General features: G+C 36.4%; 1 protein-coding gene across 1 annotated transcript in view; it reads left to right on the top strand.

Moving 5' to 3' along the window:
* The window catches only part of Tbc1d19 (TBC1 domain family member 19), a 149,114-nt gene that overhangs the window by 79,540 nt on the left and 54,184 nt on the right, over positions 1–15,390 (top strand). Inside the window, exons 12-15 of the mRNA XM_023699179.1 lie at positions 1,940–2,014; positions 3,534–3,596; positions 11,596–11,680; positions 14,081–14,125. Of these exons, the coding sequence (XP_023554947.1) occupies positions 1,940–2,014; positions 3,534–3,596; positions 11,596–11,680; positions 14,081–14,125 (268 nt within the window). The remainder of the gene's footprint in view (positions 1–1,939; positions 2,015–3,533; positions 3,597–11,595; positions 11,681–14,080; positions 14,126–15,390) is intronic.

Genomic DNA, 15,390 nt, shown 5'->3' with positions numbered 1-15,390 from the left:
AGAACAAATTAAGAATGTTTCTAAAAATAGCATCTGTAACCCCAGATAATGACTATTTATTACAATGCTCAAAGGCAGTTTTTACACCTATCTTTTAGAACTGCCACCTGAATATTTTAAATTCAAGCTGGTGGGGCTGACCAAATAGCTCAGTAGATTAAAGTGCCTGCAAGCCGGAGCAGGGGCTGGGTTCAATCCCCTAGCCTGTTGTGCCAGCCCCACCCCCAGGGTGAGCTGAAACAGGGATAGAGACAGGACGTGGTGGCATGCGCCTGTAATCCCAGCTCTTGGGAGACTGTAAACAGGCGGATCACTACAATACAAGTCTGATCTAGTAGTGACACACTGAACACCCTGTTGACCCTTCCCTAAAATACAAAAATAAATAAATTGATTAATTAAAAGTGACAAGTCTATCTAATATTAGTGAACAGAAATTAATATTTTCAGAAAAATAATAGTAATTTTATTGATTAAAATCCTTCTACCACTTTTAATTTCAGCTCTAAAAGTATTGTCTCAGTGAAGTATATCTGAATAAATTATTCAAATTTCAGTGAGTTAGTCCAAAATAATTGTTATAATGGCATATTAAAAAAGATTTTTGTCAAGAAGTCTTGAACGGGGCTGGGGAGATGGCTCAGTGAAATAAGCACTTCTCTGTCTAGCTCAAGGGCCTAAATTCAATGTCCAGTTCTGAAAAATATAAAAAAATAAAAAAGTCTTGAACAGAAATATTTTTCTCTTTTTTTATGTGACCAGCTCAGCCCACTTTGGGGGCAGGGCTGGCCAGCATGTGGTGCCCGGGGGATTGAACTGTGGTCCCTGCGCTTTGCCTAAGCTTCCTAAGCAGGCGCTTTAGACCACTAAGCTATCTCGCCAGCCCCTCAATTACTTTTAATCACTTAAACTGCATATGTAATTGAAAAAGTAGAGACAGAAACATTATTTCACCCCCATATATTTATTCTTTCTCCTTTTTCATTTTTCTTGTTTGTCAGTACCGAGGATTGAGTCAGTGCCTCCATCTCTAAGATATATTCCCAGCCTTTAATTTAGAGTTCTTGATGGTCTGTGTCTTCTCATTCATATATTCCTTGGTAAATCTCATCAACTCCCGTAGCTTCATTTACCAGTTACCTAGAATCGATAGATCTCAGCTCTCTTTCTTGCAGTTGCTTCATGGATTAATCACTTTTACTTCTTAGAAATACCTCAAATTCAAGATGCCTTAATTTTTCTCTTATGTACTACAGAATCATCTGTATTGGAGAAATTTTCATGAGCTACTAAAATGGATATTCTGCAGTTGTTGGATGAATGCTCTGTAGATTTCTGTTTAGTCCATTTGATCTGTAATATAGCAGATATACAGTACTATGACTGTGTTTGTCACCTGTGTGATTATTATGCTTAAACTTATTATTTTAAGATAATTATTAGAAAAACAGTGCAATCTTCCTAGACTACATGTCCTGAGGCCAGGTTTATTAGGATAAAATTTTCTAGCTTTGTAGGCTTGGAAAAGATGTTAGTTTTCTCTCTGGATCTTAGCCTAACTTCTCAAATGTTAATGTAAATAGTAATCAATGATCTGTTTCATTTTTTTGGTATGGGAGTGAGTTCATGTATAGTAGGTAAAATAGTGCCTAGCACTTAGTAAATACTTCAGAAATACTGTGTTTGTTATTAAAGTGTAACCACTTTAGCAAATATTGATTGAATACCTATAACATGCCAGATGTTACCTTAAATGATGGGAATAGGCATACTTATTGAACATATAATATTGATCAGTCATGGGAATATAGTAATGAATAAATCAGTGATTGTATCCTCTTTCTGTTTAAATAATATAAGTGATTATTGCTCATTAAAGTTGAGGCTGACTTTATAAAAGTTATTGATCTTTAAGTATTTGATTTTCTTTTAAATTTAGGATATTTTATATTATGAGCAGCTTAAGACCAATGTGATACAACATGATCTTTTGGTGGACAGTCTAATTTATAAAGTAAGTAGACATATGCACATTTTTCAATTCATCACTGTCACTTAAAATTGAATTTTCAATATGCAGAGCCTGCGCTATGGACAGTAATACATATAAAACTTGAAAAGTAATTTTAAGTAATCATTATAACTATAAAGTTAAGGTTGACCTTCAGAATTGGTAGCTTGTATTCACTGTTTCCTTCTTTTCTTTTGAAACTACCTCAAATATTTCTTTAGCTAGCTAAAATTTCATAAGGAGAGTAACAGTGTTTTTACAGTCTCAAATCAGGAAGTAAGGGTAATTTTATAAATAGAGCTAATAATCTATTGAGGAGGAGGTAGTGACCTCGCCTTTAGCAGATGAGTTTAGGAGGCAGAAAATCAATGTTAGCAGCCTCTCATTCACTAGTGGTAACTTGCAGGAAATAATCATGAAGGGTAGGAGATGTTTGGTATTGTGAAAGAACAGGAAGTATGTGCACTTGAGCAGCGAAGGCGAGCCCACTTGTTATGGCAACTTCTCAATGCTGTGGTTGTATCACTTTTCTTTTTAAGCTGAGACATTTATTTTTATTTTTTTATTTTTTAGTTTTTTAGTTTTTTATTTTGCAGAACCAGGGATTGAACTCAGGCCCTTGTGCATGCCAGAGAAGCGCTTATTCCACTGAGCCATCTCCCTGGCCCCTAAGCTGAGACATTTAATGATTAGGTTGAAAAAATAAAATTGAAATAAATAATAGTAATTAGTGAATCTTTTTAAAAAGTGTAAGAAATTTGAGATCAAATAATGTGTCATTTATATTAATCAAATGTATAGCACTGATGAAAGCTAATTGAAAATTTTTTATATTCTTAGAAAAATTAATCAATTCCTTGCAATATTTTTCTAAATATTGCGTGCATTCTTTTTTCTCCTTGTCTCACATTTTCTGTTATTACTTTTTTTTTTATGAACATTTACTTTAGAGAGAGTATAACAATAATTGATATGACTTTAGAAGCAGTACACATTTAGAAGACCGAAATGACAGGTATTTCAAGCGTGGTTTTAGTATTACATGTTGCTGTCTTCACTGTAGTTGCTTAGTTCACAGATATCAGCATATAGAGTTTGTCGGAGTGAGAATTCTACCCATTAATTGCTATTTTCAAAAACCTAATGGAGATTCTTAAGACCATTGCCTTAACCATCTTGTTTATATAAATGTATGGTTTTTCCCCTGCCATATTTTCTAACTTCTTTCCTTTCTTTCTCTACGTTGTTTAATCCTTGAGTTATCTTTCCATTTAACTGTGTTATACCTTTTAATTTTTATTTCTTCTTTTGAGTTCGTACACTAGGGAAACAATACAATATTTACACATGTGGGGCTGGTTTATTTCACTTCTGAGTATAGCTTCAAGTTGCATTCACTTTCCTACAAAGACTTTGAGATTATTTTTTTATAGCAGAGTAATATTAAATATTGTATGTATTCTTTAGGACTACAGAAAGATTCATCTAGGCTCCTTTGACTATACTTTGTTTTTAATTATAGGATGTGAAGTTGACAGCAAGCAATGATGATTACTATTTTGTATTTGAAGATTATTTATATCAGGTAAGTTTGAAAAAATATACAATTTTTAGTTCTCTAAATCATGATGCTTTAGAAGACTTCTCAATTGTTAACCAAGTCTTTCTGAAATTCAAGCTATGTTCATCAAATTAACTGTTCTCTGAGGTAAGGTTAAGTATTATTCTCCCTGTAGGATTAGGTGGTGCAACAAAGATCCATATAACCTTGAATAGATCTTTTCATGTATGTACAGGAGGATTAGCAGATAAGTGTTCTACTTTTATTGTTGGGACAGATTCTTAAATTGGATATCAAATTCATTTTTAAGCTATACAAAGATGTTTGAAGAAAGTATTTTACATATAGCTTGTATTAAAATACTGAATAAACAATTAAATGTCTTAAAATCAATTAAGAGTGTTATGATTACTATTTGATCATTTTATGTGCAGACATGGTATACAGATCCTTACTTAGGTCTTCTTCACATCTAAAATAAAATCTTGTATCATAAATACAAAATATGTAATTTATGTAGAGTTCCCTGGATGATTTTTAAAGATTCTACATACAGATTTTTTTATAATTTTCTTTTATTTTGAAGAATTAAAAACAACTTTTTTAATACCAATCTTTTTATTCAAAATGTTTACAAATAAGTTCTATTAAGGAACTTTAGCAATATTTTAAGTTTTATTAACTTGAATTGTGTGTATTTACAGAAAAATGTGTAATATGGTTGACTTTTAAAATTGTTTAGTTAAGTCTGAATTAATTTATGTGATAATTTTAGGGGTTTTTAAAATAATTTTATTGAGAAACAAATAGCAATGAGACAGTTTCAAAACCGATTAGTAGGAGAGTTTCAATAATTAATATATTGCATGTTGTTATCTTCTTAGTGGTTATTCATAGTACAAGATGCTGACACGATATCCTATCCAAACACTATTAGTACGAATCTTTCTTCTCATTGAATTAAGAGAAAGTAGCTGTATATCTATCTATCCTATTTTGTATATATAGATACAAGATGGTCATTTGTTTGTATCCCCTTTTTTTGTTTAGTTTTGTTAGAGATGGGTATTCCATTGTCATTTAAATATTGTAGGTGTGCGAATTCAGCAAAATATTCCAATATAGTCCAGTAGTCCATAATAGTAGTCAGTCATCCGCAGGACTGGCAATGTCAGACGTTGTTGACCTGAGCCCTTTCCAGCCCAGCATACCAACATGGCTTCACCCCTTATATATCGTTTTTTACCTTTCTGCTGGATGGTTAAGACCAAAATCAAGCAAGACCTATATAACAAGAAATCTACATACAGATTAATAATTTGATTTCAAGTCAATTTCAGTCTGACTTTCACAAAGTATCCAGATACTAGATAGCAATTTCTGCTTGATTAAATAAATGTCAGTACCAGCTGTTTGGATGAGCAGGTCTTTGTTTGGTAATGGTGTTAGCTGTGTACAGATGTTTGGAAGAGAAGATAAAGTACAATAATGATCTCTCAAAAAAGCCACATAACCCTGCATGACTTGGCCCATCTCTCCAGCTTCATTATTCACATCTTAAGCTACTCCAACCACTCTGAGCTATTACTGTTCACACTCATTATATTCCCTTCTACTTGAGGGTCCTGGGATCTTTGGTCCCTTTTACATGACAGACCGTTATCCTTCTCTCTCTCCTTCAAGTAAATCCCTGTTTATTCTCAACTCTTAGCTAAGTATCCTTTACTGTGTGTATTTATGTACACTTCTCTGATCAACCCATACTTCCCAACACAAGCACATATGACAAGTTCCTAGCCCTCTAATATTGTGATTTTAAAATATCATGCCATACATTCATATTTTTAGCAGTATTATTATACACTGTTTGATTATTTTATGGCTATTTCTCGTAACTTAATACGTTTTGAGGCTCATTGTTAATTCCAGTGGCTAGCACTCTATTGATACTGAATGAAAAATTGTTTTAATGTTATAGAAAGTAAGTAGTATAGAAGTATGCTTTAACTATTATTTCATATTTCTATTAATATTTTACTTTAAATTCTATTATTTTTATATTTCTTATAATTTCTTCAGTCCTCCATAACTGGTACAGGTTTTAGTATTTTGGAAATGACAATAACTACTATATGAGATATGATTGGAAAGATGGTGAACGTTTAAAGTTTTAAAAATATATTACAGGGCCTGGGAGATAACTCAGTAGAAAGGGCGCTTGCCTGGCAAGCACAGGGTCCTGAGTTCAATCCCCGGTACTGCCAAAAAAAAAAAAAGAAAGAAAGAAAGAAAGAAAGAAAGAAAGAAAGAAAGAAAGAAAGAAAGAGAGAGAAAGAAAAAGAAAAAAAAAGTATTACAGTAATAGATACATTTCTATTAGTTCCCCTCAAAATACTCTCCCTACTTTCAAAACATTTATCTCATCAATCTTGCCACTTCGTGAAACATTTTTGGAAATTTCTCTTCTGAATGTCCTTAGTTGTACTGTTGTGATTGCTTCAGTATCCTGAATCAATTTAAAAAATTATATTTCAAAAAATTTGTATATTTCATGGTAATTTTGAGTTTGAGGAAGAGCCATGTCTTAGTTATTTTTCTTGTTGTTGAGACAAAATATCTGATGCCCAAAGTTAAAGGAAGAAAGGCTTATTCAGCTCACAGTGTATAGAGGTTTCAGTCTACAGTCAGCTGGCTCCAAGGAAGAATGACACATGGCAGAGGGCAGCTGTTCACGGGGCAAAAGACAGCAAAAGCAGCAAGCAGAGGTGAGGGAAAGAGAGACCAAGGCAGAGAACTAGAGATAGAGACAGACAGACAGAGACAGGGAGAGAGAGGCAGAAAGAGAGACAGAGAGACAGAGACATGGAGATAAAAAGACAGAGAAATATAGAGAAAGATAGAAGAGAGACATAGAGATGTACCTCTTTCTGTTTCTTATATTGTATGCAGACTACTCACCCTGTCTAGGTGTAGCGTTCATACCCTTAATCCTAACATTGAAAATAATAATCAACAAATAAAATCCTAGCATTTGACCAATAAATCAATCACAGACTCTGGAAGCCTGCCCCCATGACTTCATGAGGCTTTAGGGGACATCTAGACATGTCATGACATTCTACCCAGTCCCCCAAAGACTCATTTACATTCTTTTATGCAAAAGCTATTCAGTCCATCTGCAAGAGTTTTCAAAGCCCTAACAGATTTAGTATTATTAGAAAGTCCCAAGTCCTAAGTCTCCTCTGAAATCTCAGGCAACCTTTTAGCTGTGAGCTCCTGCACAAATGAAAAGAAAGTTAAACCCTTCCAGCATTCAGTGGCATAAGATGGACATTTCCATTACAAAAGTTATAAAAATGAATACAAAGGAATGAGACCAAAACAAGTCCAAATTCCAGCAGGGCAAATGTTAATCTCTATAGTTCCATTTGTAGCATCCGAGGTAACCTGTGGCAAGATAAGCACTTGAAAGGGCTTGGATGGCTCTGCCTCTGTGGCACTTCTAGTGTTGTGGCTCCCATGGCTTTTCTTTTGGGCCTACTCTACCCCCTCATTGTAGTAGTCCTCAGACAATGCACATTCCTGGCTTCTCCAAACTTCTGGGACCTCCACTGCACCTTTGGCTTCACACTCCCAGCTTCACACACTGCTTTCTCTGGGACCCATACCTGGCCTTATAGACCTTCTGGAATCTGGGTGGAAGCCTGTCTAACCCTGAAACTCTTCCATTTTGCATGTGCCTAAAATCAGAACAAAGGGCAAAAACCACATGATCATCTCAGTAGATGCAGAAAAATCATTTGACATAGCCCAACATCCATTCATAGTCGTACAGTATAATATTCTTCATGATTTGTTGCATTATGTTTGCCAGTATCTTACTGAGGATTTTTACATTTTTGTTCATTAGGGAGATTGGCCTGTAGTTCTATTTTTTGGTTGGATTTTTCCCTCGTTTTAGTATTGCTTGCTTCCAGGAATGAGTTTAGAGAGTTGTTTCTGTTTTAGTTTCACTAAAGAATATGGGGAATAGTGACATTAGATCTTTTCTAAATGTCTTGTAGAATTCAGTAGTGAACCTGTCAGGACCTAGACTTTTCTTAGTTGGTAGCTTCAATTTCATTGGTTCATATTGGGTTATTTACAATGCCAGATATCAGCTGGACCGTCACTTTCATGAAAAATGCTATAGACTTTCTTCATTTGTGAGGCACTTGCATTTTTCTCCAAATCACTCTGAAGAATTTCAAATAATAAAATTTCAAGATAGCCTTTTAAAAACACTCTTCCCTGATTTAAATTTTCATAAAGGGCAATGTGACTTACCTGACTTTGATAATGGACAGACTCAGCTTGATGTCTGCTCCATGTCCTTGGGCTCTGTGACTGCTTATTCATAACGAAAGCAAGATACCTCATAGAGGTGTTATAAGAATTAGTTAAAAAGTGGATTCTAGGAAGTACTGAAACAGTAAAAGTGATAGATACACCACTAATCTAGGTCCCTTTCCACCTAGATAACAGTTGTACTGACAGAGTATGAATGAATATAGCTATTTGGGAACTCTGGAGACTACTGAAGTCTTGTAGCTTTCAGGATAAGGTTTAGATGGTATTGTGGTTGAATGGCCAAGTTCACCTCTTAGTATAGTGGTATTTTCACATTATATAATGCTTACATCGTGTAGGGAGTTGGAACACGTACAAAACACATCTCAATTCATTTTTCACCCTCTTTACCTCCCTCTCACCCTTATTCTTCCCTTACCTACTTATGAAGTATAAGTTAAATCATTTCACTCTTCTGCTTAAAAGCATGTGGTGACTCCCCACTCCACTAACATTAAAAGTCACCACAGGCTTCTGTTGGAAATGCTGAAGGGATGCATAGATAGTTTATTAAGCAAAGAGCAAGTTCCATGGCCACACAGAATACCACATGGCCTGAAAAGGCTGGTTGATATACGTGTTCCCAAAGGAGAGGGACTGGAAATATGTAATGAGCAGCATCAATGCTTTTCATAGTTTATGAAAATTTATATAGAAACAAATACGGAGAGGGATTAATTCCTAAGTGGAAAAGGAAGTAAGGTAGACTTAAACATGCAAAAATTTTAAACATTGTATCAAAAGAATTAACATATTAGTTGAGGAAAACCATTTGCAAAATAAAATTAGACTCAGGGCTGAGAGTGTAGCTTAATGATAGAACACATGCTTAGCATGCTTGAGGCCCTGTATTCAATCCCTAGCATGTAAACATCTGAACGTATGTGCATCTACACACATGTACTAGGTACATAAATATATAGTGAATTATAAATATATGCAATTAGATGAAAAATGAGAATCATTCATGAAAATGTAATCAACTAGTAATTTTTTTAAATTTTAGTACAGGGACTACAAGATCTCACGACGTAGATTGGACTTGTACTCCACATGTGTTCAGCCTCCAAGCGCTGGGATTACAGGCACGTGCCACCATGCCCAGTCTCAATTGCCATCTCAGTGCACAGGGGTGTGGGAATTGTATGGTATGCTGGAGATTGAACCCCTGCCACTGCATCTGCCTAAGCAAGAGCTTTAATCCGCTGAACTGTTTGGCTGGCCCTCAACTATTAATTTTTGAAATATATTTTAAAGGACCAAAATGAATAAGAAAATAGCAAAAAGGCAAATGGAAATGTTTAATCCACTAGCAATTAAAACACTGCAAATTATTAAAGCAAGCCAGTGGGCTGGGGATATAGCTCAGCAGCATAAGCACCTGCCTGCCTGTAAGCAGGTGTAGGGGCTGGGGGTTTGATCCCCAGGCCTGTGTGCCGGCTGAAATGGCAATTGAGACTGAGCGTGGTGGTGCGTACCTGTAATCCCAGCTCTTGGGAGGCTGTAAACAGGTGCATCATTACAAGTCCAATGTCGTACTGAGACCCTAAACACCCTGTAAACAGGTGCATTAAACACCCTGTAGACCCTTCCCTAAAATAGAAGAAGAAGAAGAAGAAGAAGAAGAAGAAGAAGAAGAAGAAGAAGAACAACAACAACAACAACAACAACAACAACAACAACAACAACAACAAAAACAAGAACAAGAACAAGAAGAATAAGCACCTGCCTGGCAAGTACAATGTCCTGCATTCAATTCCCAATTAAAAAAATAAAATAAAAAATAAATAAATAAAAAATAAAGGAAGACACTATGTTTTACCTGTATGATGATAACCTGTTCTCATAAAAAAAGAAAATGGCTGTATCAACAAACAAACAAAAAATAAAATCCCCACCTCTAAGGGACCAATTTGTAAATATGTATTAAGGATTAACTGTAAAGGCCTGTGGAAGCCAGGCATGGAAAGCATGCCAGTAACCCCAGCGCTTGGGAGGCTTGAGACAGGAGGATTGCTCTGAGTTCTAAGCTAGCCTGGGTGAGTTCAAGTGAACAAAGTGAGTGCAAGGCTAGCCTGAACTATACAGTGAAACCTTGTCTCAAAAAAAGGCGAACAATAAAATAAAATAAATGTCTGCATCATTTGACCAGACAGATGGTACAATTTTAGAAATATAAATGCAATAAAGTTGTAAATACATAAAGAAGTTCATTAAAGCATCACTTATAATTGGGGTAAAGTAGAAATAATTACATAATCAACAGGGAGACAGGTTATATAATTATTCATCTGTAAAGTGTAATCTGCAAAGTGTACTAGGGGAGAATTTTTTTATAACTGTGAGACAAAATAATTTATAAAACTATTCATAGTCCTTGTGTTAGAAAATTTTGTATATTTGTATAAAAGCAGTCTGAGATAAATCTTCATATTAATGCTGGTATGATTCTGGGTGTTTTATCCATTTTTATCATCTACATTCCTAATTTTTTATCCTAAAATATTACATATGCGTTCTTTTAAAACAATACCAGATTAGTGATATGTGGGACCATTGTAGATACATCCTACCACTGAGCCTAAGCCACATCTCTGTTTATTCTTCTAAAAAAATGAGCCTCTCCTTGTGTCTTAGGTACAAAAGTGTTTTATTCCCCATTCATTCTTAATGCCACCCCAACCCTAACTTTGCACCCGTTTTTCTTTTTCCAGTCATGAATTATTTTCATGGTAACATCTGTAGAATCCCAAGTCTTCCAGTACCAGGACCCAGGTTTCTTGTCATTATTCATTTGCTTGGGATTGGACAACTGCCCCAAAACTCCAGGGCAGTCCAGCTTCTCTGACTGGGCACCCTTCATCCTATTGTCCCCCACCTATTTGCATCTCCAGGTCGAGTTGCCACATCCTACCTGCAGATCAGGACAAGCAGCTCCTGTAGCATATTGGGCAACCACTTGTTCTAAAGCTGCCGTCATGCCTTCCAAATACCTTGTCACCTTCCCTCCATTCCTCACATGTCTACCAGCCTGCTGCACCCCAGCAATGAGTTTAGTTCCGCATTACTTCCCAAACAGATCCATGCCACTCTGGTTACGTAGGATCTGCCCTGTACATCTCTCATCTATTAACCTTCTCCCAGGTCAGTGATGGCAAGCTTTTTAGAGTTTTCAGGGATACAAACAACCTGCTGTGGCACGCATGCCATAGGTTTGCCACCACTGTGACCTAGATGTTTCTCATTTCCAGATAAAACAGAAAAGAATCAACTGGTACTTATCAATTTGTGCTTCCTATTGTTCAAAGTGTAAGTGGCCAACAGTAGAAATCTTTGGAAGAATGTTGACTACCTGTGCTTGGTGCCGCACTGTTAACAGTCAGTGTGGGCATACCAATAAGGCGCATTCTCCTGTGCAGGGCCCAGTGCAGAGCTTGAGCCCTCCACTGCCTCAGTACTTCCCAAGTAGGAAATGGCAACACATTGTCTGTTTTGTTTTGTTTTGGTACCGGGAAGAGAACTCAGGACCTCGTGCTTGCTAGGCAGGTGCTGTGCCACTGAGCTATATCCCTGGCCCCATTATCTGGTTTTATAACAGCTTCTAATTGCTTAATTTTCCTCATATTATACTTAGGTATTACTTTGTTTTTCCCGGGATACGTCTGTATTGGCCCACTTTGCATACAACAGTGCTTCACCACCGAAATCATACATAAGAGGTAATATTTTAATAATTCTAAGAAAGTATTATTTGAGATAATGCCAAATCCAAGAACACTTATTTTATAGTTTGTATTCATGTTACTCATTTTTTTAATTGTGAATTAAGATTTCTCTCAGATGACCTCCATTCTTTTGCCATCATTTAAATCAGGGCCCAAGCAACTTATCACAAATCACAGTTAAATGCTTCCAAGAAGCAGAATTCGGGTTGCCTTTTGTCTTCTCTGTTTGCTGTCTGTATTAACATTTTGTCATTTTTGTTGACTTTTGCCTTCCAACTATCAATGTATCACATGGGTGTGGTTTTTAAATGTCTTAAACTTTTTATTTCTTTTCTCAAAATGTTCTGTCACGCTTAAAATTTTGATTTAAGATCTGTGCTTTAGCTCTCTGGTTTCTGTGTTAGTGCCTTCTGCCATCACCTGAAAACTGAACTAACTTCAGCTGACAGCCCTTTTAGCTTCTTTTCATTAAGCTGTGAACATCAGTGCAGAAAGCTCATTACCCCATCCAGGAGTGACAAACCTGTGGCACTCATGTCACAGCCTGTTTGCTATTGAAAGCTCAAAAAGCATAAATAAATAAATAAATAAACAAACAAACAAACAAACAGACAAGCAGACTCGCCATCACTGCACATGTTCCTTCTGCTATCTCCAGGAAGAAGGGGCTCTTTGTAGTTCCTGAAGCTGAGCCATCTGTGCTCCAAGTCCTGCCTATGGCAGCTTTACCGCCTTGGGCTGCAATCAGGCTCCACCCAACTGAGGGCGCTTAGTTCCATCGCTTCTAAAATGAACTTAAAAGAAACCTCCTGAAAAACTGAGTGTGGGATTTAATTACCTATTTGGGCTCACCCATAAGCTCACCCAGTTTAAGGCCTTTTGTCAGCTAATACAGTCTACTGTGCTAACTTTGCTTCTTTGATTATTCCACGGTATGGTATGTGCATTTTAGTCTCCATATTCCTCTCTATGAAAGGCTTCCTGTTTCCTCCACCCTAAAAATGCATAGGTCCTTGAAAAAGTAGCCTACATCTCCTTGTTAAAACCCACTAAAAAGAAAAAAGTTAGCAAACTCTAAGTTTTCATGGTTTAGTCTAGATTATAAATGACATAGAGATGGACTGTAGACTACATACGTTTTGTTTTTGTCTCTACAGCTAGATGAGAGACCTAAATAGTGCACTGATCTGCCTGTCGTTAGTCCATGTCTCCTTACACAAGGACCAGGCCTTGGCATTTTCCCACTCACCTAAACGGCGCACGCTTGTTCTCCCTGTCTCCTCTGCCACTGAACCAAAAATAAAACAGAAGTTATTTGTTTTTTTAATATAAAAAGTTTACTTTAAAACCCTGTACAAGAATGAATGTCTTTTCAAGACTGTCAAGATAAAAGCTACCTGAAGATATTCTGTGAAAGGTGGGAACATCTGAAAACTACAAATTTTGAGGGGTTTTGAGTTTGTATAACTGGAAAATATTTTACTTTTTGTTTTCAAAGGTATGTTTGCTAAGTATAAAATTCAATGAGGACATCTTTTTTTCTCAGTCCCTTGAATAAATAAATCTTGTTTCTAAAAATTTTGAGAGGAAGCTACTATTAAAAATCTGTTAAATATTTGATTATGATGAATATTCTTTACTTTTCTAGAAAGATTCTGATTTCAAATATTTAGTCACATTCTCTGACCATATGAACTATTTAGGATTCAGAAAATATGATCGCCACACAGTTGAAGACATTTAATTTCTAACTTGTAAGCACATGCTAGTAAAGTGTGAGCTAATGAGATTATTGCAACATGCAGAGCTGGCTTTCATGCATAAATTAGAATAATGTATGTTTAGCAAAACAATGTTATGCTTACAAGTAGAATCTTCTTAAGTCTGAAAGACTTTGAATGTCTTTGCTTTTTTAAAAAATGTATTTAGTACTAGGTCTACGGGGTCTCACTACACAGATCGGACTCATAGTGATCTTCCTGTTTTCAGCCTCCCAAGAGCTGGGATTACAAGGGTGCACCACCACACCCAGCCTCAGTCCCAATCTCACCGCTCTCTGGCAGCAGGGCTGGCACTGCATGTCAGGGATCGAACCCCAGTCCTTCCACCTGCCTAAGCAGGTGCTTTAGTACACTGAGCTATCTGGCCGGTCCTTGTCTTTGCTTTTTGTTTATTTGTGTCCCTTTTCTTGCATTTTTTCACATATTGTTGATTTTAATTCATGAAAGGATTTTCTAGTATAAGAAAATTGGCCGGAAGTTTTTCAAATTAGTTCCATATCATGAAATGAAATTAAATTAAGCTATAGTAGTTTTTAGAATTCCATTATTAGTGTGTAATTTTAATATTTTATCTTATTAAATCATTGAGATCCTCTGTTATCCTCTCTTTCAGGAAAACTAGGATTAGAAGAATATGCTGTCTTTTATCCACCAAACGGTGAGAGTAATGCTATTGCTTCCTCTAGTGGGAAATTGGAAAATTACAACTTTTGTAATAGAAATGTGACTTTCTTATTCTCCATCTTTACATAAAAATTAATTTATCATCTAAAATAAACCTCCCATAGAATATGTATTTTAGTGAATTTTCCATACTTCTGGTAGGTTTGTGCTGAACTATACACACCTTCTCCTTAGTAAGTTTTGGAGAAAGCTTGGCAGGCACCAGTATATAGGACAGGGCTCTTTTGCCTCTGAAAAACCCTGTCTAACTTGGGCTCTGCATTGGGTGCTTTTGGCTCTGTGCTCTGGTCAGTGCAGTACTGTCCCTTGTGCTGTGCTTTGTCCCTTTCCTAAGTTGGCCAGTGTAGAATTTATGATATGAAAGATTATGATGATGTATCACTAAAGTAATCTAGTTGGATGTTATGAAGTGATTGTATATGAATGACCTAATATTTAATATTAAATATTCCTTTTATGTTATTAGCTTATAGGATATGCTTCTCGAAAAGCAATATATGGTTGTCTTTATCATGGTAATATTAAGTTGCACAGTGAAGAACTTTTTTAACTCCAGCAGAGTTAACAATATGGGGTTTATCATCCAAGAGACCTGGGTGTAGATCCCAGTTCTGCAGTCTTACCCCAGGACCTTGAGTAGGTAACAGGATTCTCTGCATGCCAGATTCATCAATTTAGTTTGTGGATAATGGATTTTTTTCAGTGGTCAGGAGCCTGTTTCAACCGAGGAACCTTTGGGTGTCTGCCAGAGAGTAACCCTGGCCATGACCCCTCAGGTGCTCTCAGTTACTTTTGGTCCACACAACCAGAGATCAGTCTCCAGAAAAATCCAGCTGTCTCTCTACTCATCATTCCATCATCCTTTGGCTTCAGTGGGCATTCACCAGAGATGATGCTGGTGAAACCTGTCCTTTGCTTTAGAGAGTGGCCGCTGCTCTAAGAGTGTTTAAATACCTGGCAGAGTAACCACTGTTTGTCAGAGTTCTATAAGGGATAGTGTCTTAGTTACTCCTCTTTTGTTGCTGGAACAAATACCCAACACCCTAAATAAAGGAAAGAAAGGTTTATTTAGCTCACAGTTACTATAAGTTTCAGTCCATATTCAGCTGGGTCTAAGGCAGAGCAGCACATAGCAGAAAGCAACCTTTCAAGGTGGCAACAAAGGGTGAACACTGGAAGATTCTGGCTCCTCACTTGGAAATGAAAGACTCAGAAATCCGGCAGATCGAATGTGATAGC

Source organism: Octodon degus, unplaced genomic scaffold (genome assembly GCF_000260255.1).
Source record: "Octodon degus isolate 3935 unplaced genomic scaffold, OctDeg1.0 scaffold00006, whole genome shotgun sequence".
NCBI classification, from domain to species: domain Eukaryota; kingdom Metazoa; phylum Chordata; class Mammalia; order Rodentia; family Octodontidae; genus Octodon; species Octodon degus.
The sequence above is the reverse complement of the archived record's forward strand: the minus strand, read 5'-3'. Positions and strand labels throughout refer to the sequence as shown.